The sequence below is a fragment of the Podarcis raffonei genome, chromosome 6, assembly GCF_027172205.1.
Source record: "Podarcis raffonei isolate rPodRaf1 chromosome 6, rPodRaf1.pri, whole genome shotgun sequence".
NCBI classification, from domain to species: Eukaryota; Metazoa; Chordata; class Lepidosauria; order Squamata; family Lacertidae; genus Podarcis; species Podarcis raffonei.
The window spans coordinates 96,037,450-96,054,719 of record NC_070607.1 but is presented as its reverse complement, the minus strand read 5'-3'; the positions used below and the strand labels follow the sequence as shown (position 1 = coordinate 96,054,719).

General features: G+C 47.9%; 1 protein-coding gene across 2 annotated transcripts; it reads left to right on the top strand.

Annotated features, from left to right (window-relative positions):
- The first annotated feature begins 383 nt into the window (after nt 1–383).
- On the top strand, nt 384–14,435 carry SDCBP2 (syndecan binding protein 2). 2 transcript variants are annotated; one of them, XM_053394640.1, is made up of 9 exons: nt 384–743; nt 3,373–3,441; nt 4,441–4,561; nt 5,657–5,766; nt 7,507–7,668; nt 8,533–8,708; nt 9,803–9,974; nt 11,924–12,015; nt 13,549–14,435. In XM_053394640.1, the coding sequence occupies exons 2-9, from the start codon at nt 3,388–3,390 to the stop codon at nt 13,601–13,603; spliced, it is 942 nt and encodes a 313-aa protein (XP_053250615.1). In that variant the 5' UTR covers nt 384–743; nt 3,373–3,387; the 3' UTR covers nt 13,604–14,435. The 2 variants fall into 2 exon arrangements, with proteins under 2 accessions (XP_053250615.1, XP_053250614.1); XM_053394639.1 differs by lacking the exon at nt 384–743 and having other exon boundaries at nt 3,178–3,441.
- The last annotated feature ends 2,835 nt before the right edge of the window (nt 14,436–17,270 follow it).

Here is a 17,270-nt window from a genome sequence, read left to right as displayed (position 1 = left end):
TGCCCTGGACACAGAATTAACCTGTGCCTCCATGGACAGCTGTGAGTCCAGAATGACTCCCAGGCTGCGCACCTGGTCCTTCAGGGGCACAGTTACTCCATTCAGGACCAGGGAGTCCTCCACACCTGCCCGCCCCCTGTCCCTGAAAAACAGTACTTCTGTCTTGTCAGGATTCAACCTCAATCTGTTAGCTGCCATCCATCCTCCAACCGCCTCCAGACATTAGCAGCGCTGAAGTGACCTTCCCTGGGACGCAAGCCTGGGCAGTGTGTCTGGAGGTCCTCAGCTGCCCAGGCAACAAAACACACCCCCCTTAGCCTTGCTAATGTGTACTGAATATATTCAGCTGCAGGTTGACCATTGGAGGGGAAAAAATGAGAGGGACAGAATGGAGTTTCCTGGAAGAGGGTCTGTCTGACCAGCTGTTCCTGCTCAGGGTTCCACCCCACACTGGTGCAAATTCCGCTTGCACTGGGCTGGCTGGCTGAAGTCTGTCACCTGACGTTCCTCTGCTTCATTGCAACACATGGCAGAACCAGTGCCTCTCTAATCTGAGCCGCCTCCACCCCTGACGTCATCCAGGTGCACTGACCTGGTTCTCTCTTCTGACACCTGAGTTTCGCTTCCTAGTCAGCTGATGTCCCCGCCCAGCCCAGGCTAAGCCCTGGCCCTTGTTATAAAGTCGAAGGCAGGCTGGGAGCGCGCAAACCAAGAGCAGAATTCTTGCCAGAGGCAGCCGACAGGTAAGAGCGCTGATCTGTTTTGTGTGTGGAAGGGGGAAGGGAGAGCGAAGGCATCTATTTGGATAAAATCTACGCTCCCACCTTGGATTGTAAAACCCAGACGGCTGTTTGGAAAGGCTTCTAAAGTTGCTCTGCATTTGCCACCCTGAATTTGCTTCTGATGGGAAGCAAAAAGGGTGGTTTTACTTGCTGCTTTCCAGATTTCGCTGGACTCCAATTCCCATCCTGGTCAAAGGGCAGGGACTGTACATTTGGGAGAGCCACTGATTTCCTGCTCCGGACGCTGCTTGTGGTTGCTGTTAATTAGCCGCCAGTTTGTTAATAAGCGCTCTCTTTCCAGCATTTTGTCTTCTCCTGGACTCCCTCACCAGGGACTTTCTCCTCGCAGTCCCAGGATGTTCAGCTTTTATGAACTTGTCTTAGAAGCTGATTTTGCAAACCTGCAAGGTGGCTGCCGATGTCCTGACAATATTTAATGAATTTCTTAAAGTTATTTTGGAGGAGGATTCTTGAGGACGAAAGAGGCTTTTGGACCTACTGTCTTTAAACCTTTTCGTGACATTTTGTTACATAAGATCAAGGAGTTTACACAGGAAGATACGGAAAGGGTTCTCGTCTTGACAGTCATTAAGAAATGAATTAAGAAATGAGTGGATTGGGTGTTGATATGAGAGTCGACATATTTGTGTATCAGAGTAGACCCACTGATATTAACAAATCTAAGTTACCCATCACCATTTTCTTCAACTCTGAGTAGGACGAGCATTGAATACGCATTGATTTTAAAGTGTTCCATTTTTATAATGTGTTGGAATATTAAGCTGCAAGACTATGTACGACAACAGAAGATATTTGGAATTATTGCAGATGCGATAAATTTGTTTACATTGTATTCTTAAAGCATTATTATTGAACATTTTGAAACCTGATGATAGTTTTACTACATTTGGTTTAACATTAAGCGATCTATTTTTTTTTGGTAAATTTGTTCTCAGAATAAAGGCTCAATTGTTTATTTTTAAAAAACACAGAATATTGGGCTACTCGAGTTGTAGGATTCCTTCAACAATGCAATTCTTCTTCTTTAATAAATATAGTTTTATTGATTTCCAATATATAACAATTACAAAAGAGAGACAGAAAGGTGTAAAAACAAAATCCCAAAGCAATTCTTGTACTTAAGAAAACGAGAAAACTTTATCACAAATCGGAAGAAAAGAGCTATGTGGTTGGGAAGCAGAGTGTTATGTAAACTGGGGTCAGAGGTCATGGTAATGGTCATAGTTTACCTTCCCGCTGGAGTGGTACCTATTTATCTACTTCCACTTTGACGTGCTTTCGAACTGCTAGGTTGGCAGGAGCAGGGACCGAGCAACGGGAGCTCACCCAATCGCAGGGATTCGAACCGCCAACCTTCTGATCGGCAAGCCCTAGGCTCTGTGGTTTAACCCACAGCGCCACCCGTGTCCCAGTATATTAATAGTGAAATACAATTAAGAAGAAGTATATTTTTGGGGGAGCCCCCAAGAGAGTGGGGCCCTAAGTTATAGCTTGTTTAGCTTATACATAAATCCGGCACTGGATATTCCCTCTTTGCCCTGGTTGTTGAAGTGATGGCATCCTGCTGGCTGGAGGGGCAGTGCTGGTGCCAACCGTGGAGAACTGCCAGGCTGCAAATCAAGTTCTTCCAAGATCTAATTTTAAAACCGCCCACCCCTGTGGCACACATGCCAAGTGGCAAAATGCAATCATTGCATTGTCCTGGAAGATCCTGCATTTTCCTATGACTAACTTTTTATGATCCGGTGATCACTCCTGTGTGTGATGCAAGTAACCTGTGATCCTGCCTCCCATAGCATCAATTAGCCGGGCACGATAACACCTATCAAGTCATCATCATGGGACAATCTTTTTCAAGTGATTGAGCAACTGCATTGCGTAGTTGCCAACCGTTTTTTAGAAAATAGCTGCCGCATTAATCTGTTAAGACAATTAGATGAATCTGTTAAAGGAACTTCTAGCCAGCGACAAGTGTCACTGGGTACCTTTGGGTGAAGGGCCGCCGATAAATTTTATAATGATAATTATCCTGATTCATAGAATGGCAGTGGTTGGTTTGCTTTTAATCCTTGTGTGTGTATCCAAGTTCTTTTTAAAACCTGAGGGTCAAACTAGCAGGTGTGGATTTATTCAAATCTGATTGCATATGGCTACTCAATTAATATACAGTCATACCTTGGGTTACAACTGCTTCAGGTTGCGTTTTTTCAGGTTGCGGACTGCCGAAACATGGAAGTACCGGAACGGGTTACTTCCGGGTTTCAGCAGCCGCGCATGCGCAGAAGCACTAAATTGTGCTTTGCGCATGCGCAGAATCGCAACCCGCGCATGCGCAGATGCAGGTTGCGAGTGCTGCGGGTTGCGAACGCGCATCCCACATGGATCACGTTCGCAACCCAAGCGTCCACTGTGTTTTTTAAATTAAAAAATCAGTGACTGTTCCCCCCACAAAGTGACAGTACCTCCCCAAAAGTAGAACATTGAGGAAACACTGATGTTCTCCTGCGTATTCAGGAACCCAGAGTTTAGCCTCACCTTGGCATCTTCCTCTGTGTGCTTCACCCCCCAGAAAGAAGCAGCAAACATGGCGACGTTGTACCCATCTCTTGAGGACATGAAAGTGGACCACGTTCTGAAGGTGAGAGACCAATCGGTCCTTCCCTTGGGCTTCCTGTTGCCCTTCCTTTCGTTTTTTGTTTTTATTATGTGTTTTGTGTTTTGATTTTGCATTTCTATGCTGTAAACCACCCTGAGATCCCTGGATGAAGGGCGGCAAAACAAACAAAACAAGCAAACAAACAAACACACCAGGCGGACATCACTTCTGTTGCCTTTTCGCCACATCTGCCTAATTGCAGGGCAGATTTGAGAGTAAACCGTACATGGAACGAGTCTGCTCCTGCGGCTTGAAGGAGGTAGAAACTGTCTCTCATGCCTTGTTACGCTGCCGTTTCTACGGAGATATACCGTTGGTATTCATCACTCCTGTTACACAAAAATCTCCAAATGGGTCCGAACTTCAATGTCTAAAACTCCTGGTAGAGGACAAGGATCTAGAGATCACGCCAAGGGTGGCCAAATTCTGTGCAATTGTCATAAAACTCAGGGAACAAGCTGTACTACCAAAATGAGTAAGGTTTTAAATGACAATTTTAGGTTATATTTTAATGATCAAGATTTAGTATATATTTTTAACTGCTGCTATATCTCAATTTTCTCTGTTATACCCATTGCAATTCAATGTATCCCTGTTGTGTTTTATGATTTTCCTGATATTGTAAGTGAGCCGGAACTGGTCTGTGACCATAATAATAAAATTCACTCACGCCTTTTTGCCACCCACTGAAGACCTTCCCTTTCCAACAAGCCTTTTAAATGCAGGTCTTGACACTGTTGTTCCTATAAACGAGATTGTTCTTAATTGCTTGTGTTTTTAATTGGCCAATTGCTTCGAGGTGTTTCCTAGGAAAGGATTCCTTTATAGAAGCAAATAAACAGCATCAACACGGGACCTTCATGCATTGGCTCAGTCCTGGTTCAAATCGCTCCTCCTGGAAAGCAGGATCTTTGGGGTCCGGTGGGGAGGAGAAGACCCTGGAGATGCCAACCTAATCACTTGCCCTTCTTGCCTCCGCAGGCCCAGGCAGATGTAGCTCCCAAGGCGCCAGCCTCCATCCCTGCTCCGCTCCCTGCCCTCGTTGTGCCATCAGCTCCTCCAGCTTCTCCCGCAGAGAAGGCCGAGCCGCCCAAGCCAGCAGGTAACACAATCCAGAGGTGACAAAAAGCCTTCAGTGGCACCAGAGGCTCGCAATGCAAGCTTCAACAGTGCCGAGATGTCATGTAGCTTTGTGGCTTAGGGTCCTCGTATCTACGGGACCGCCTCTCCTGGTCTGCCCCGCAGAGGACCTTAAGGTCCATGAATAACCATAGTTTAGAGGTCCCTAAAGAAGTCAGACTATCCTCCACCAGGGCCAGGGCCTTTTCAGTGATGGCTCCGACCTGGTGGAATGCTCTGTCCCATGAGACCAGGGCCCTGCAGGATTTAACCTCCTTGCAACAGGCCTGGAAGACAGAGCTATTCCACCTGGCCTTTAATTTGAATTCAGCCTGATCTTTTATTTCCCTTTTCTTCCCCTTTTATGAAGATCACCCGCTCTGACACCCCACAGATAATTCTCCCCTGGCCCAAGTAGGACCAATTCAGCCAGCTAGCCCTTGAGATTATCTAATTGATTTTTTATTTTTATTGTTATTCATGTTTTTATACTGTATTTTATGCTGCATTTATAATTAAGTGTTTTAAATTTGTTTTTAGCTGCCCTGAGCCCGGTTTTTGAGCCAGGAAGGGCGGGATATAAATAAAAAATTATTATTATTATGTAGAGAGAGATTGTAGAGTTGGAGGAGGTTCAGAAAACGGGATGGACCTCTAAGAAGAACAGTTACAGTGTCTGGGAGTTTTTAGCTTGCAGAAAAGGCGAGGAACAGAAGACATGATAGAAGGTTTACAAAATCATGCAGGGTGTGGAGAAAGGGGAGAGAGAGGAAAGCTTTCCTTCCTCTCTCATAACGCTAGAATTCATGGGAAGCTGAACGTTGGAAGATTCAGGTCTGATAAAAGAAACTCACACCGCACAGAATCGAACTATGGACCTCACTCCCACAGGAGGCGGTGATTAGACGGAGGGCTAGCCCTTATTGTCAACATGTGCAAACACATCATGAGATCTAGAGACTTGATTTTTGTGTTTTGTTTTGCATTTTCCGCAGCTGATGCACGAGATAACGCGCAGAGTGCATTATTGTGCAGCTTACGCTCTGAATTCACTTCTCCCTCTTTCTTTCCTCTCCAGCCCTGCCAGTTTTGTACCCGAACCTCACGGACTTAAATGATTACATGGGCCTCTCCCTCTCCAGTGAGGAGGTCCAAAAGAATCTGGGACTTGCCCCGGCAGGTGGAAACGTAAGCATTTCTGAGGGTCATCTGCAACAGCTTTTCATTGGTCGGTTGCATTTGCAGAATCCCTGTGTGCAGGGGCATTCTGCCAGGACCTGCCTATCTCTAACTCTTGGATAAATCTGCCGTCCAGCGCGTTTCCCCTGGGCCAAACTCTGTGGAAAATGACCTAGGCAGAGGTGCAGAGTCGCAGCGGTTGCCTTCCGTGTGAGAAGAAGAAGTAAAAAGTCCAGAGACTGTTTCTTCTATCTCTAAAAGCGTTTATTTACAGCCATAAATCAGTCCACAAAAACCATCACAACTTGGAGACATTCTCTCAGTGCCGGAGCACAAAAGACACGCTCTGTGTATCTCAGCGTCTCAGCCTAAACTGAAAGTACCGTATTTTTTGCTCTATAAGGCTCACTTTTTCCCTCCTAAAAAGTAAGGGGAAATGTGTGTGCGTCTTATGGAGTGAATGCAGGCTGCGCAGCTATCCCAGAAGCCAGAACAGCAAGAGGGATTCCTGCTTTCACTGCGCAGCGATCCCTCTTGCTGTTCTGGCTTCTGAGATTCAGAATATTTTTTTTCTTGTTTTCCTCCTCCAAAAACTAGGTGCGTCTTGTGGTCTGGTGCGTCTTATAGAGCGAAAAATACGGTAGCTCACAGACCAAGAACTGTGACACACAGCTACACGTGGTAGCTCCTCCCAGATACAGGACACCACTGGAGGTTAACCCTATAACCACCATACTCCACACTAACTCTGGGGTGGAGAACCTTCTCCACCAAAGGGCCACATCCCCCTCTGTGTAACCTTGCCAGGGCCACATGCCAAGGGTGGGTGGGAACAGAGTGAAAAGTGAGTGGAGCAATGAATGGGAATCATAGCAGTATTGCATAGTGGTTAGAGTGTTGGCCTAGGACCAGGGAGACCTGGGTTCAAATCCCTGCTCCGTCCTGAAACTCATTGGGTGACCTTTAACGGTGGCCTCAGATCCTGGTGGCTCCTTGATTTCCCACCATGACATTATCTTGCTGAGTCAATCGGAGGAAGATAGAAAGCTGCCTTCTGCTGAGTCTGGACCGCTGGTCCACTTAGCTCAGTATTGTCTACTCGGACTGGCAGCAGCTCTCCACGTTTTCAGAGATCCCCAACCCTATGGGGAGATGCTGGGAATTAAACAAGGGCCTTTCTGCATGCAAAGCGGGTGCTCTAACCACTGAGCCATGCTGCTTTTCTAGGAATGCAAATTTGTACAGTGACCCAGTGAAAGGCTGTTCTAGAACTAGGATAGCCAGGTCAGGAGCACTGCAGACCCTGAGATTTCAGTGACCTAGAAGTGACCTTTAGTGATTCTCCTTCTGTGCTACCTCCCACCGCTGAGCCTTGGAGATGGAGGTTAATTGGGAGATGGGAGGAGGATAGACGCCCGAGCTAAAGCTTGCAGGCTTCACACATTGAATGGATATTCAAGCCCTCTGCCTGCCACCAGGAGGCAGGCAGGCCAACCTGGAGATTTCAGGATAGCCCTGGACTTCAGGGAACTTTATCAGGAATGTCCCTACCACATAGGACAGGCTTCCTCAACTTCGGCCATCCAGATGTTTTTTGGCCTACAACTCCCATGATCCCTAGCTAGCAGGACCAGTGGTCAGGGAATTGTAGTCTCAAAACATAATGTGGAGAATGAACCAGCCACAATATCCAGTGTGTGCGTGGGTGAAAATTAAATTGACTGTTCCACAACTTGGGTTCTTTGGCAGGCTGTGACCTCAGCGCCCACCGCATCGGGCTTGGTGGTTGCCCCCGTGACGGGAAGCGACCTGGGGATTCGTCGGGCGGAGATCAAGCCCGGCTTGCGGGAGGTTCACCTCTGCAAGGACGAGCGCAGGAAGACGGGACTGAAGCTGAGGAACATTGATAAGGTGAGTTCTGAGGTTAGGACTTTGCGGGGCAGGAAGAGCCAGAGAGTGCTACTGGATGAAGCCAAAGGTCCATCTAATCCAGCCTTGCGGTTTTTACAGTGGCCGTGTCTGGGTCAGCGTTCTTTGTTGTTGTTTAGTCATTTAGTTGTGCCTGCCTCTTCATGACCCCCTGGACCAGAGCACGCCAGGCACTCCTGTCTTCCACTGCCTCCTGCAGTTTGGTCAAACTCATGCTGGTAGCTTCAAGAACACTGTCCCACCATCTCATCCTCTGTCGTCCCCTTCTCCTTGCGCCCTCCATCTTTCCCAACATCAGGGTCTTTTCCAGGGAGTCTTCTCTTCTCATGAGGTGGCCAAGACTGCCTTGAGACAATCTTTAAACCTCTTTTGTTGGCCACCAGCATTACACTTTCCCTTTTTAAGTTCGGAATAGAGTAGTTGCTTTGGAAGACAATAATCAGGCATCCATACAACATGACCAGTCCAATGAAGTTGATGTTGAAGAATCATTGCTTCAACACTGGTAATCTTTGCTTCTTCCAGTACACTGATATTAGTTCGCCTGTCTTCCCAAGTGATGTGTAAGATTTTTCGGAGGCACCATTGATGGAATCTTTTGAGGAGTTGGAGATGGCGTTGATAAATGGTCCATGTTTATGATGCCAACCAGCCCAGCTATTGGGCGCCCAGGCCATCAACTCCCTCCCCTTCTGAGAGGTGTGGGACTGGCTTCCTCGAAATCCCATCTCACCTGCTGCCCAGGGACGCCTACCTCTGGGCTCTAGGCGGATGTGGCTCTTTCCTTGCTGGTCTCCTTTTCGAAATCAAGCATGTCGGTTTTCACCAGCCCAATGTCTTCTGCAGGGGTTGTTTGTGCAGCTGGTCAAGGCCAACTCCCCGGCTTCTCTGGTGGGCCTGCGCTTTGGAGATCAAATCTTGCAGATCGACGGGAAGGATTGCGCAGGCTGGAACACGGACAAGGCTAAGCGGGCGCTGAAGAAGGCCTCTCCGGAGAAAATCGTCATGGTGGTCCGGGACAGGTGAGGAGCAGGAAGTGGCTGTGGTTATCTGAGCCGTTTTATCACCCCGAAGGGCTGCCTTTCCTAAGAACCATAGAACTGCCTGCAATATTAAGGATGCTCATAAAATGCAAGTTGCAGGCGCTTCTCCTCTGCTTGCCTTTTCAGGAATACTATACTTTTCCATACATAAGATGAGGATTTTTAATTAAAAATTAGCTTTAAAATTATCCCTTGTCTTATACATGGGTAGGGACGCGGGTGGCGCTGTGGGTTAAACCACAGAACCTAGGACTTGCTGATCAGAAGGTCGGCAGTTCGAATCCCCATGACGGGGTGAGCTCCATTGCTCGGTCCCTGCTCCTGTCAACCTAGCAGTTCGAAAGCACGTCAGAGTGCAAGTAGATAAATAGGTACCGCTCCAGTGGGAAGGTAAACGGCATTTCCGTGTGCTGCTCTGGTTCGCCAGAAGCAGATTAGTCATGCTGGCCACATGTCCCAGAAGCTGTATGCCGGCTCCCTCTGCCAGTAAAGCGAGATGAGCGCCACAACCCCAGAGTCGGCCACGACTTGACCTAATGGTCAGGGGTCCCTTTAACTTTACCTTATACATGGGTAGTGCAGAGGTGGGTTGGGCGATTGGTCGCAGTGGCAAGCAGGAGATTCTTAGCAGTGATATTGCAGGTGATTGGTGGCTGTGAGAAGGGCTGCAGGTGATTGGCTGCCGCTACGGCAATGTCTTCAGCGACATGTGCAATTGTCAGTGGCGGGTGAGTGGTTTTCGGCAATCAGCAACTCTGGGCAATCCTCCCCATTTTCTTGATTTGGAGTTCCCAAAAATAGGGGGTGTCTTATAGATGGAAAAATACGGTATGTCTAAAAATATAGGAAAGGGGTTGAAAATAAAACCCACCCATATCCTAATGGCTTCCAGGCTCAAAGGCCTGGTTTCCCAAGCTCTGGTTTTCTGGAGACTGGAAAGGGCTAAGCCGGTGTATGCTCTTTCCCCCGGCAACTCAGTCCGAAAGGTGGAGGTGCAAAGCGTAAAATGATAATTGTATTTATGGTGTGATATGCTATTACATGACTTTAACATTATAATCTTTGCTCGGTAGGCCTTTCCAGCGCACGGTGACGATGCACAAGGACAGCATGGGCCACGTGGGCTTCATTGTCAAGAAAGGGCAAGTCAACTCGCTGGCCAAAGGCAGCTCTGCGGCTCGGAACGGGCTCCTCATCAACCATTACATCTGTGAAGTGAACGGGCAGAATGTCATTGGCCTGAGGGTAAGGACTCTTGTGTGAAAGGGGCAGTGGAGCAAAGGGTGCTGCGGAGAGCTCTGTGGAGCCATGCAAATTTCGGGCTGCGTTCAAATCCTTAAAAGCTGGAAACTTGCTTTTAAAAAACCAAAACAACTCAATCAAAAAATCCAAGCTGTCTTCTGCACCCAGTCCCCAAATCCAGATGTAGCCATGCCCATTCCTCTCAGTGCTCTACTGTGACTGTGTCAATATTATTACGTTTATTTGCAAGTCCTCTGTTATGTGCAGCATCTAGCATTCTTTGGGCACATAGACAGGTCCACACCTTCTGCCTGGTTTTGTTTGGAACTGATGGGTCAGAGGCGGTTTGGAGGAGAGATTTCAAGAGCAGGAAGAAAGCGGTGGCTGGCATAAAATAGTCCTTTTCTGGGGGGTGTCCAGGCATGTGGGGCAGCAAGAAAGAGGGGGGTCCATTTAGAGCAAGCGTAGGAAATCTCTGGCACAGGTTCCAGTCTGCCTTGCAAAGCTTTCCACACCCCAGCCACACTTAGAGCAGAGCTTTCCAAACTTTTCACGTTGGTGGCGCACTTTTGAGACATGCATCATTTTGCTACACGGTAATTCAGTTTTGCATCATTTCATGACACAGTCATTCAGTTTTACTATCGAACTGGAGGTTAAACTAACCCCTTTCCAGCCCCAGGAAAAGCGCAGGGAGAATGTGTGCGGTGTAGCTACACACTGCAGCCGACACACTAATGTGCCACGACACACAGTTTGGAAAGCTCTGACGTGGGGTGTGCTGCCAATTCTCCCCTTTGACGTTGGGTCGCCCGACATCATGGTGACATTGGGTGATTGACAGGTGGGCAGGTTGAGCCTGCCTGATTGTCAGAAGTGGCCTCTGGGAGTTCATGGGGAGAGAGAGAGATGGGAATCTGGCCCACCAGCTAGATCCTGTCCCCCCTCCCAATTTGAGGTACTTGGGGACATTCTGGATGGGCAAGGCTTAGTGGAGTTTGGGTGGCACAGGACAGAACATACTGGGCTATGAGGGGAGAAAGGTAAAAGGGGGGGGGGCAAGCATGGATAGCTCAGTGGGTAGAGTGTGAGACTCTTAAATTCAGGGTTGTGGGTTCAATCACCACGTTGGGCCAAAAAGATTCCTGCATTGCAGGGGGTGGCCCAACTGTCCAATTCTACGATTCAAGATCCTCCTTCAAATAGTGTTGGGATCTCCTGGCTTTGCTCTCTTTCCCCCAGGCAGCTGTCAGGGGCCCCAGACAACAGGGGGGCACAAGAAAAAATGTCGTTTTTTAATGGGTACAGGAAGGGGGGGCTCCCTTGTGCAATTCAGTAAAGTGGCACCTCGCCCCATCTTTGTTTTTTGTTTTTTTTCAATTTTTTAAAATTGATTTTCCAATTTTTTTAAACAAACAAACATACATCTTAATTGTACTTAATCCAATCTTAGTAACATTGTTAAGTGACTTCCTCAAATCCCCCTGGCTGAATTTCAGTGTATATCATTGTAACAGTTTTCCAAAACCAATTTTCTCATAAAATTAACTTAATCACTTAACATCTTTCTTTCTTTTCATTTTAACTTTAAACATGTTATTCTCTAACATTACATATTTAAATCCTAAGCCTATCTGGTATTTGCAAGTTTTTCCAGTTAAGTTATCTTCGCATATTTAGTTAAATATTCTTTAAATTTCATCCATTCTTCCTGGTGCTCCTCCTCCTTCTGGTCGCGGACTCTTCCAGTCAGGTCGGCTAGTTCCGAAAAGTCCATCATCTTCATCTGCCATTCCTCCACTGTTGGGACTTCTTGTGTTTTCCAATTCTTAACTAACAAAATTCTAGCTGCAGTTGTGGCATACAAAAACAGTCTAACATCTTTCTTGGGCAATTCCAAACCTGTTATTCCATCTTTGAGCAACCTTCTTCTTGAACTCTTCCTTCTCAAGGACAAGGAGATCACAGAGGTCCTCACCAACGCCGGCAACATCATCACTCTGACCATTGTCCCTGCCGTGATCTACGAACACATGGTCAAAAAGTGAGTGGCCTGGAGTTGGGGGTGGGGGTGGGTGAGCAGAACGGCTAAGTGAGCGAGCTGAGAAATGCCCACCCAATCCGTAGCTCACCCCAGCTGGGAACTCGCTGCCACAGAGATGAAGAACCTGTGGCTTTAGATCTTGAGAACATCAGAAGGGTTTGCTGGACCAGACCCATCAAGTCCAGCATCCTGTTCTCACAGTGGCCAACCCAATACCTTTGGGAAACTAGGAAGCAGGACATGGGCACAAGAGCATCTCCCTCCTCCTGTGGTTTTCCAGCCACTGGCATTCAGAAGTGTTGCTGCCTCTGTCTGTGGAGTCTGAGCCAAGCCATAATGGCCAGTAGCAACTGATAGCCCTCTCCCCCTCCATGAACTTGCCCAACCCTCTTTTAAAGCCATCCAAGTTGATGGCTTCTTCCTGTGGGTGGGAGTTCCATAGTCTAATCATGCACCACATGAAGAATTGCTTTATCTGCTCTGAATGTGCCGGGACATTGTTGGAGTCCAAGCTTCCATCATCTCTGAACGTTGGCCACCATGGCTGGGGTTTGATGTGAGTTGGAGTCCAGCAATCTCCAGGGGGCCACAGATTCCCCCAGTCCTGTGCTAGACAAGTCACAGAAGCTCCCAGTCTCTGTTGTCCACCTTGAACATAAATATAAGAATACAAGGAGAGCCCAGACCAAGGGTTAATGTAGTCCAGCATCCTGTTCCCAACAGCAGTCAGCCAGAGGCCTTTGGAAAGTCCAGAAGCAGGGCATGAAAGCAACACTCATCCATTTTTGACCCTTAGCAAATGGCATTCCGAGACAGATTGCCTCTGAATCTGGAGGCTCCATTTATATAGAATGGCTGAAGGGCCCAACCACCATGAATTTGTCTGTTCTTCTTTTAAGAGTCACTTAATGGCTAGGGATGCGGGTGGTGCTGTGGGTTAAACCACAGAGCCTTGGACCTGCCAATCAGAAGGTTGGCGGTTTGAATCCCCGTGATGGGGTGAGCTCCCGTTGCTCGGTCCCTGCTCCTGCCAACCTAGCAGTCCGAAAGCACGTCAAAGTGCAAGTAGATAAATAGGTACCGCTCCAGCGGGAAGGTAAACGGTGTTTCCGTGCGCTGCTCTGGTTCGCCAGAAGCGGCTTAGTTGTGCTGGCCACATGACCCAGAAGTTGTACGCCGGCTCCCTCGGCCAATAAAGTGAGATGAGCGCCGCAACCCCAGAGTCGTCCGCGACTGGACCTCATGGTCCGGGGTCCCTTTACCTTTACCTTTTAAGGTAATGGCAGGCACCATATCAGTGGCAGGAAGCAATGCAATCTAATAATGTGTTATGAAAAATAATACTTCCTTCTGGCTCTCCCATCGCTAGTCAATTTAACTAAGTGACTTTAACTTCTAGTATTACTCGGGTGGGAGAGGAGGAAAAAACTTTTGTGGCCTTAGCTGTAAAACTGAATTTTGCAGAGTATTTTAACCCCTTTTAAAGGGCTCTTGCGACACTCGGGCTGATTCCTGTTCCTTCTGTCTCCTTAGGCTTTCGAGTGGGCTGGCGAAATCTTCCATGGACCGTTCAGTTCCTGATGTTTAAAATTGCTCAAGACTTTCCACCGCCTCTCTCTTCCGGGATGAAATACACCACAGATGACTCCTCCAGAACCCTTTCCGTCTCGTTGGAGAATACTCAGAGGAGTAGAAAGATCAATCAATTCCTTGAAGCTTTCAGCTATTCTTTAAGGACTGTGAGGTCTCCAGAGATTTGATGGGGACATAGTTGAGTTTATTGCATTCCTGGGTGATTCTTATCTCCATGAGGAAGTGAAGCAGCCGATTCTCCGATCATCATAGCTTAAATGTAAACCAAAGAAACTCAACCTGCCCTTCTGCTGCCTATTCAGGTAACCAAATCAGACCTGGGTGCCTCCTATTAATACTAGAACCACTGTGGTCCAGCAATGTGTTCCAAATTTACAAAGCAAACAGCCTGACTCTCTTAGGGAAACTCTAGCCTGTGTTAAGTGATGCCAACGGTGCGCTCTTGTTTAAGCACATTGGACATGATTGCAGGGCCACCTCGATCGGTGCCAGAATGAAAGAGTGCCTGCTTTGAATGCCATGTCAGAAAGAGAGCAGGGATATAAATGCACTAAAGTCATTCCTTTGCAGGGATTTGAGCATGTACTGGAAATTAAGGTTTGCACAATTAAAGTAGATTAAAGTGCTCTGCTGCAACAAATCCACTTAAGAAAGGACTGGTTGTGATTAACAGAGCGATGGGGCAATGCACTGAAAAAAGTGTGAGATGAATTGGTGATCAATGGGAAGATGTATCCACACCCTGCAAGCAAACCAGGATGAATGCTTGTTGTTGTACAGCTTCTCTGCAATCAAAGCAGAACAAATAAAGGCTGGATGTGGTCAAACTTCTGTGTAAGCTTGGGCCAAGCCTGTTGGGATGAACACTCCATGAACAGGCTATCTAAAGGAGATCAAAATCAATATAGGCAGTGCCTGGCACAACCAGAGCCCACAGTTCACCCAAGCTAACATACTTTGAATGAATCCTAGGAGCTAGCAGGCCGGTAGCTGGCCAGTGGTCCACCGGTGGATTGCAGTCTTAGCTTCCACCCATCCTTTGAGCCTTGGCTGTGTACAGAAGGGGGGTTTGCTACCACCAAGTGCCCCTGTGCTTTTTGTTGCATGTTTGCTGCAGGATATTGAGCAATGATAGTTGCTCATGGGCATAGCTGTCAACTTACAGATTTGAAAATAAGGGACCAGCAGCCTCGAAAATAAGGGATCAGCAGCCAAAATAAGGGATTTTGCTTAGCTTATACAGACATCTGCCGCTGATGGAGCCATGTTGCTTTGGCTGCGAGTGACTGTGTTTTGCAGGGGGTTGGACTAGATGATCCTAGGGGTCTACATCTCCAAGCAAAGAAGAGGGGCAGACAAAACTGATGAACGACGTCAAGATGGCAAAGCTTACAGGCAGAATTAGAAACCAGGAAGAGGACCTCTTTAATAAAGAATGGGGAACGTTTATAATTTATTTGAAAAGCTATTGTAAAGAGTTACATACATTGGTAGGATTGACAGAAAACTTGTAGTAAAAATTTGAACTATGGATGGACAAATGATTTATAAAAATAGAGTTATGAAAGGGGTGCAGAGGGGGAAATCACTACATTAAGATGCTGCACTGGTTGGAGGGGATGCTGAGCAGCACGCCGGGGCTGCCGTCCTCCTGGCACGAGGAGTTCCATTGGCCCTTCCCCGCTCAAGAGAGAGGGAGGGAGGGAGGGAGGGAGGGAGACTCTCGCCCATGCCACCCCCGAGCCCAGCATGAGGCGGTTGTGGCGCCGCGGCGGCCGCTGAAGCACCACCCTTCTGCGTCCCTCCCCATCCCCATCTCTTTCTCCTCTCTCAGGCTGCCTCCTCAGCCGCTGCTGCCGCCACCTCCAGCTTCCCCTGGCAGTGCGGCGGAAGTCTCGCAAGAGAGGGGCTGCCTGCCCGCCCGCCGCCACCAGTCTCCTCATGATGCACCCCTGAGGGGGAAAAGGGAGAGACCGAGACGTGGCAGCTCGTGCGCACACTGTCTCGAGGCGGAGGACCCCAAGCCGCTGCTTCTCTCCCGAGCCGGGCGAGCATGACACCCGGGAAATTTAAGGGACATCATCAATAAGGGACAGCAGGGGGACACGGCGCTGGGATAAGGGAGTTTCCCACCAAATAAGGGATGGTTGACAGCTATGCTCATGGGGCAACTTGGCCCTTGGTTTGGTTCTGCTGCCCCTGTGCAGAGTAAGCCAGTGTGGAAGCGAAGTCTGCCTCCTTCTCCCCCTCCCGGTTTCAGCCTAGACCAATCATGGAAAGCAAGACGCCTTTGGAGACCGAAACGACATTTTATTACAGCCACCAAACAGACGAAGGTTACAGGACAGTGGAAATCAAAAAGAAGAGTATACAGCTTTTAAGTTCTGTATTTAAAAATATATTATATAGATTTTTTTCTTCTTCTCTTTCAAATATAGTCATACATTTATTTCTCGGCAGAGCTTTGGATAGTCTAACAGATGTGTACACATATCCACAAGTACATCACACGGGCGGCTTTCCTCGTAGCGCACCACCAGCCATGTTTGCCACCCTTTCACCAAAATCCACTCGTTCGCGCTCTCCTTCCCTACCCAAATACTTCACGTTACAGTTAAAACAGAGGCAAAACCTACCTCCCACTGGCTAGCTCATTTGGAAAATCTGCCTTCTATGTTTTCCCTAACCCTTGCCCCTTTCTGTCACCCAAGCAAACCGAGGGTTATCATAGATTCCGGTGTCTAAGACGACTTTTTAACCCCGGAAAAGAGGTTAAAAAGTTGGGGGGTCGTCTTATACGCCGGGTACTACCTCCTAGGCAGCAGCGGGTGGCGGGCTCCGCGTTGTGCCGGGCGGCGCTTCCTCCTGCTCAGCGTATAAGGCTGGGCTTATAAGACGAAACCCCAACTTGGCAGTGCCAGTTTGGTCGTCTTATACGCCCAGTCGCCTAATACGCCAGAATCTACGGTATTCAATCTACCCTCGACTCTTTCAAATCCTTGCGGCGGCCGAATATCATGGGCTGTTTGTTTGCCACAAGCGCAGGCACAGATTCTGCGGCCGCCACTGCTCAACTGGCTTCAGGAGGCTCGTGAAACTCTGGCCTAGGCTTGTGACAACCTGTTTGCCCTTGCTGCTACGTCGTGAGCCTGAAGGGGAAAGAAGCACAGGCCGACCGAGCGGCTCGTGAAGGCCCCCCAGTCACAAATGCGAGCCTTGTGGTCAGGGCAGCTGAAGACCTGGGGTGCAAACTGTTGACACTGGCACCAAGCGGGGTGGGATTGGGGCCATGTGCTCACTAGCATTGGTTCTGCATGCAACAGAGTCCCCATTAAATCCAAAAGTAAGGTGAGCTCTTGTTGCTTCAACTGCACAAAACACATGAAATGCAGTGAAAATCCCTGAAACGAGAAGTAATCGACTAGAAATATTAACTTGCAGAAATCAACTAAATAATAAAAATCAAAAAACTTAAGGGAAAACCTAAAATAGAACAAAGCCTTAACAGGATGTTGGCTACAAACCTCGTTTCACTGAAGTATTCCGTTTCCTCAGAAGGAAATAGAAAAATATAAACTTTAAATGACCAAAATTCAAACAAGGGTTGAATCCCAAAAATTCTGACGTATTATAATCCTTGCTCAACCTAGGTAAAGCAAAAC

What these genes read in the sequence shown, in the direction of transcription:
- SDCBP2 (XM_053394639.1), top strand. Translation starts at nt 3,298, where the DNA reads ATGTTCTCCTGCGTATTCAGGAACCCAGAGTTTAGCCTCACCTTGGCA. An exon ending in TTGCCCCGGCAGGTGGAAAC is followed by an intron (nt 5,767 to 7,506) that starts GTAAGCATTTCT and finishes GTTCTTTGGCAG; the next exon opens with GCTGTGACCTCAGCGCCCAC. An exon ending in AGCTGAGGAACATTGATAAG is followed by an intron (nt 7,669 to 8,532) that starts GTGAGTTCTGAG and finishes TGTCTTCTGCAG; the next exon opens with GGGTTGTTTGTGCAGCTGGT.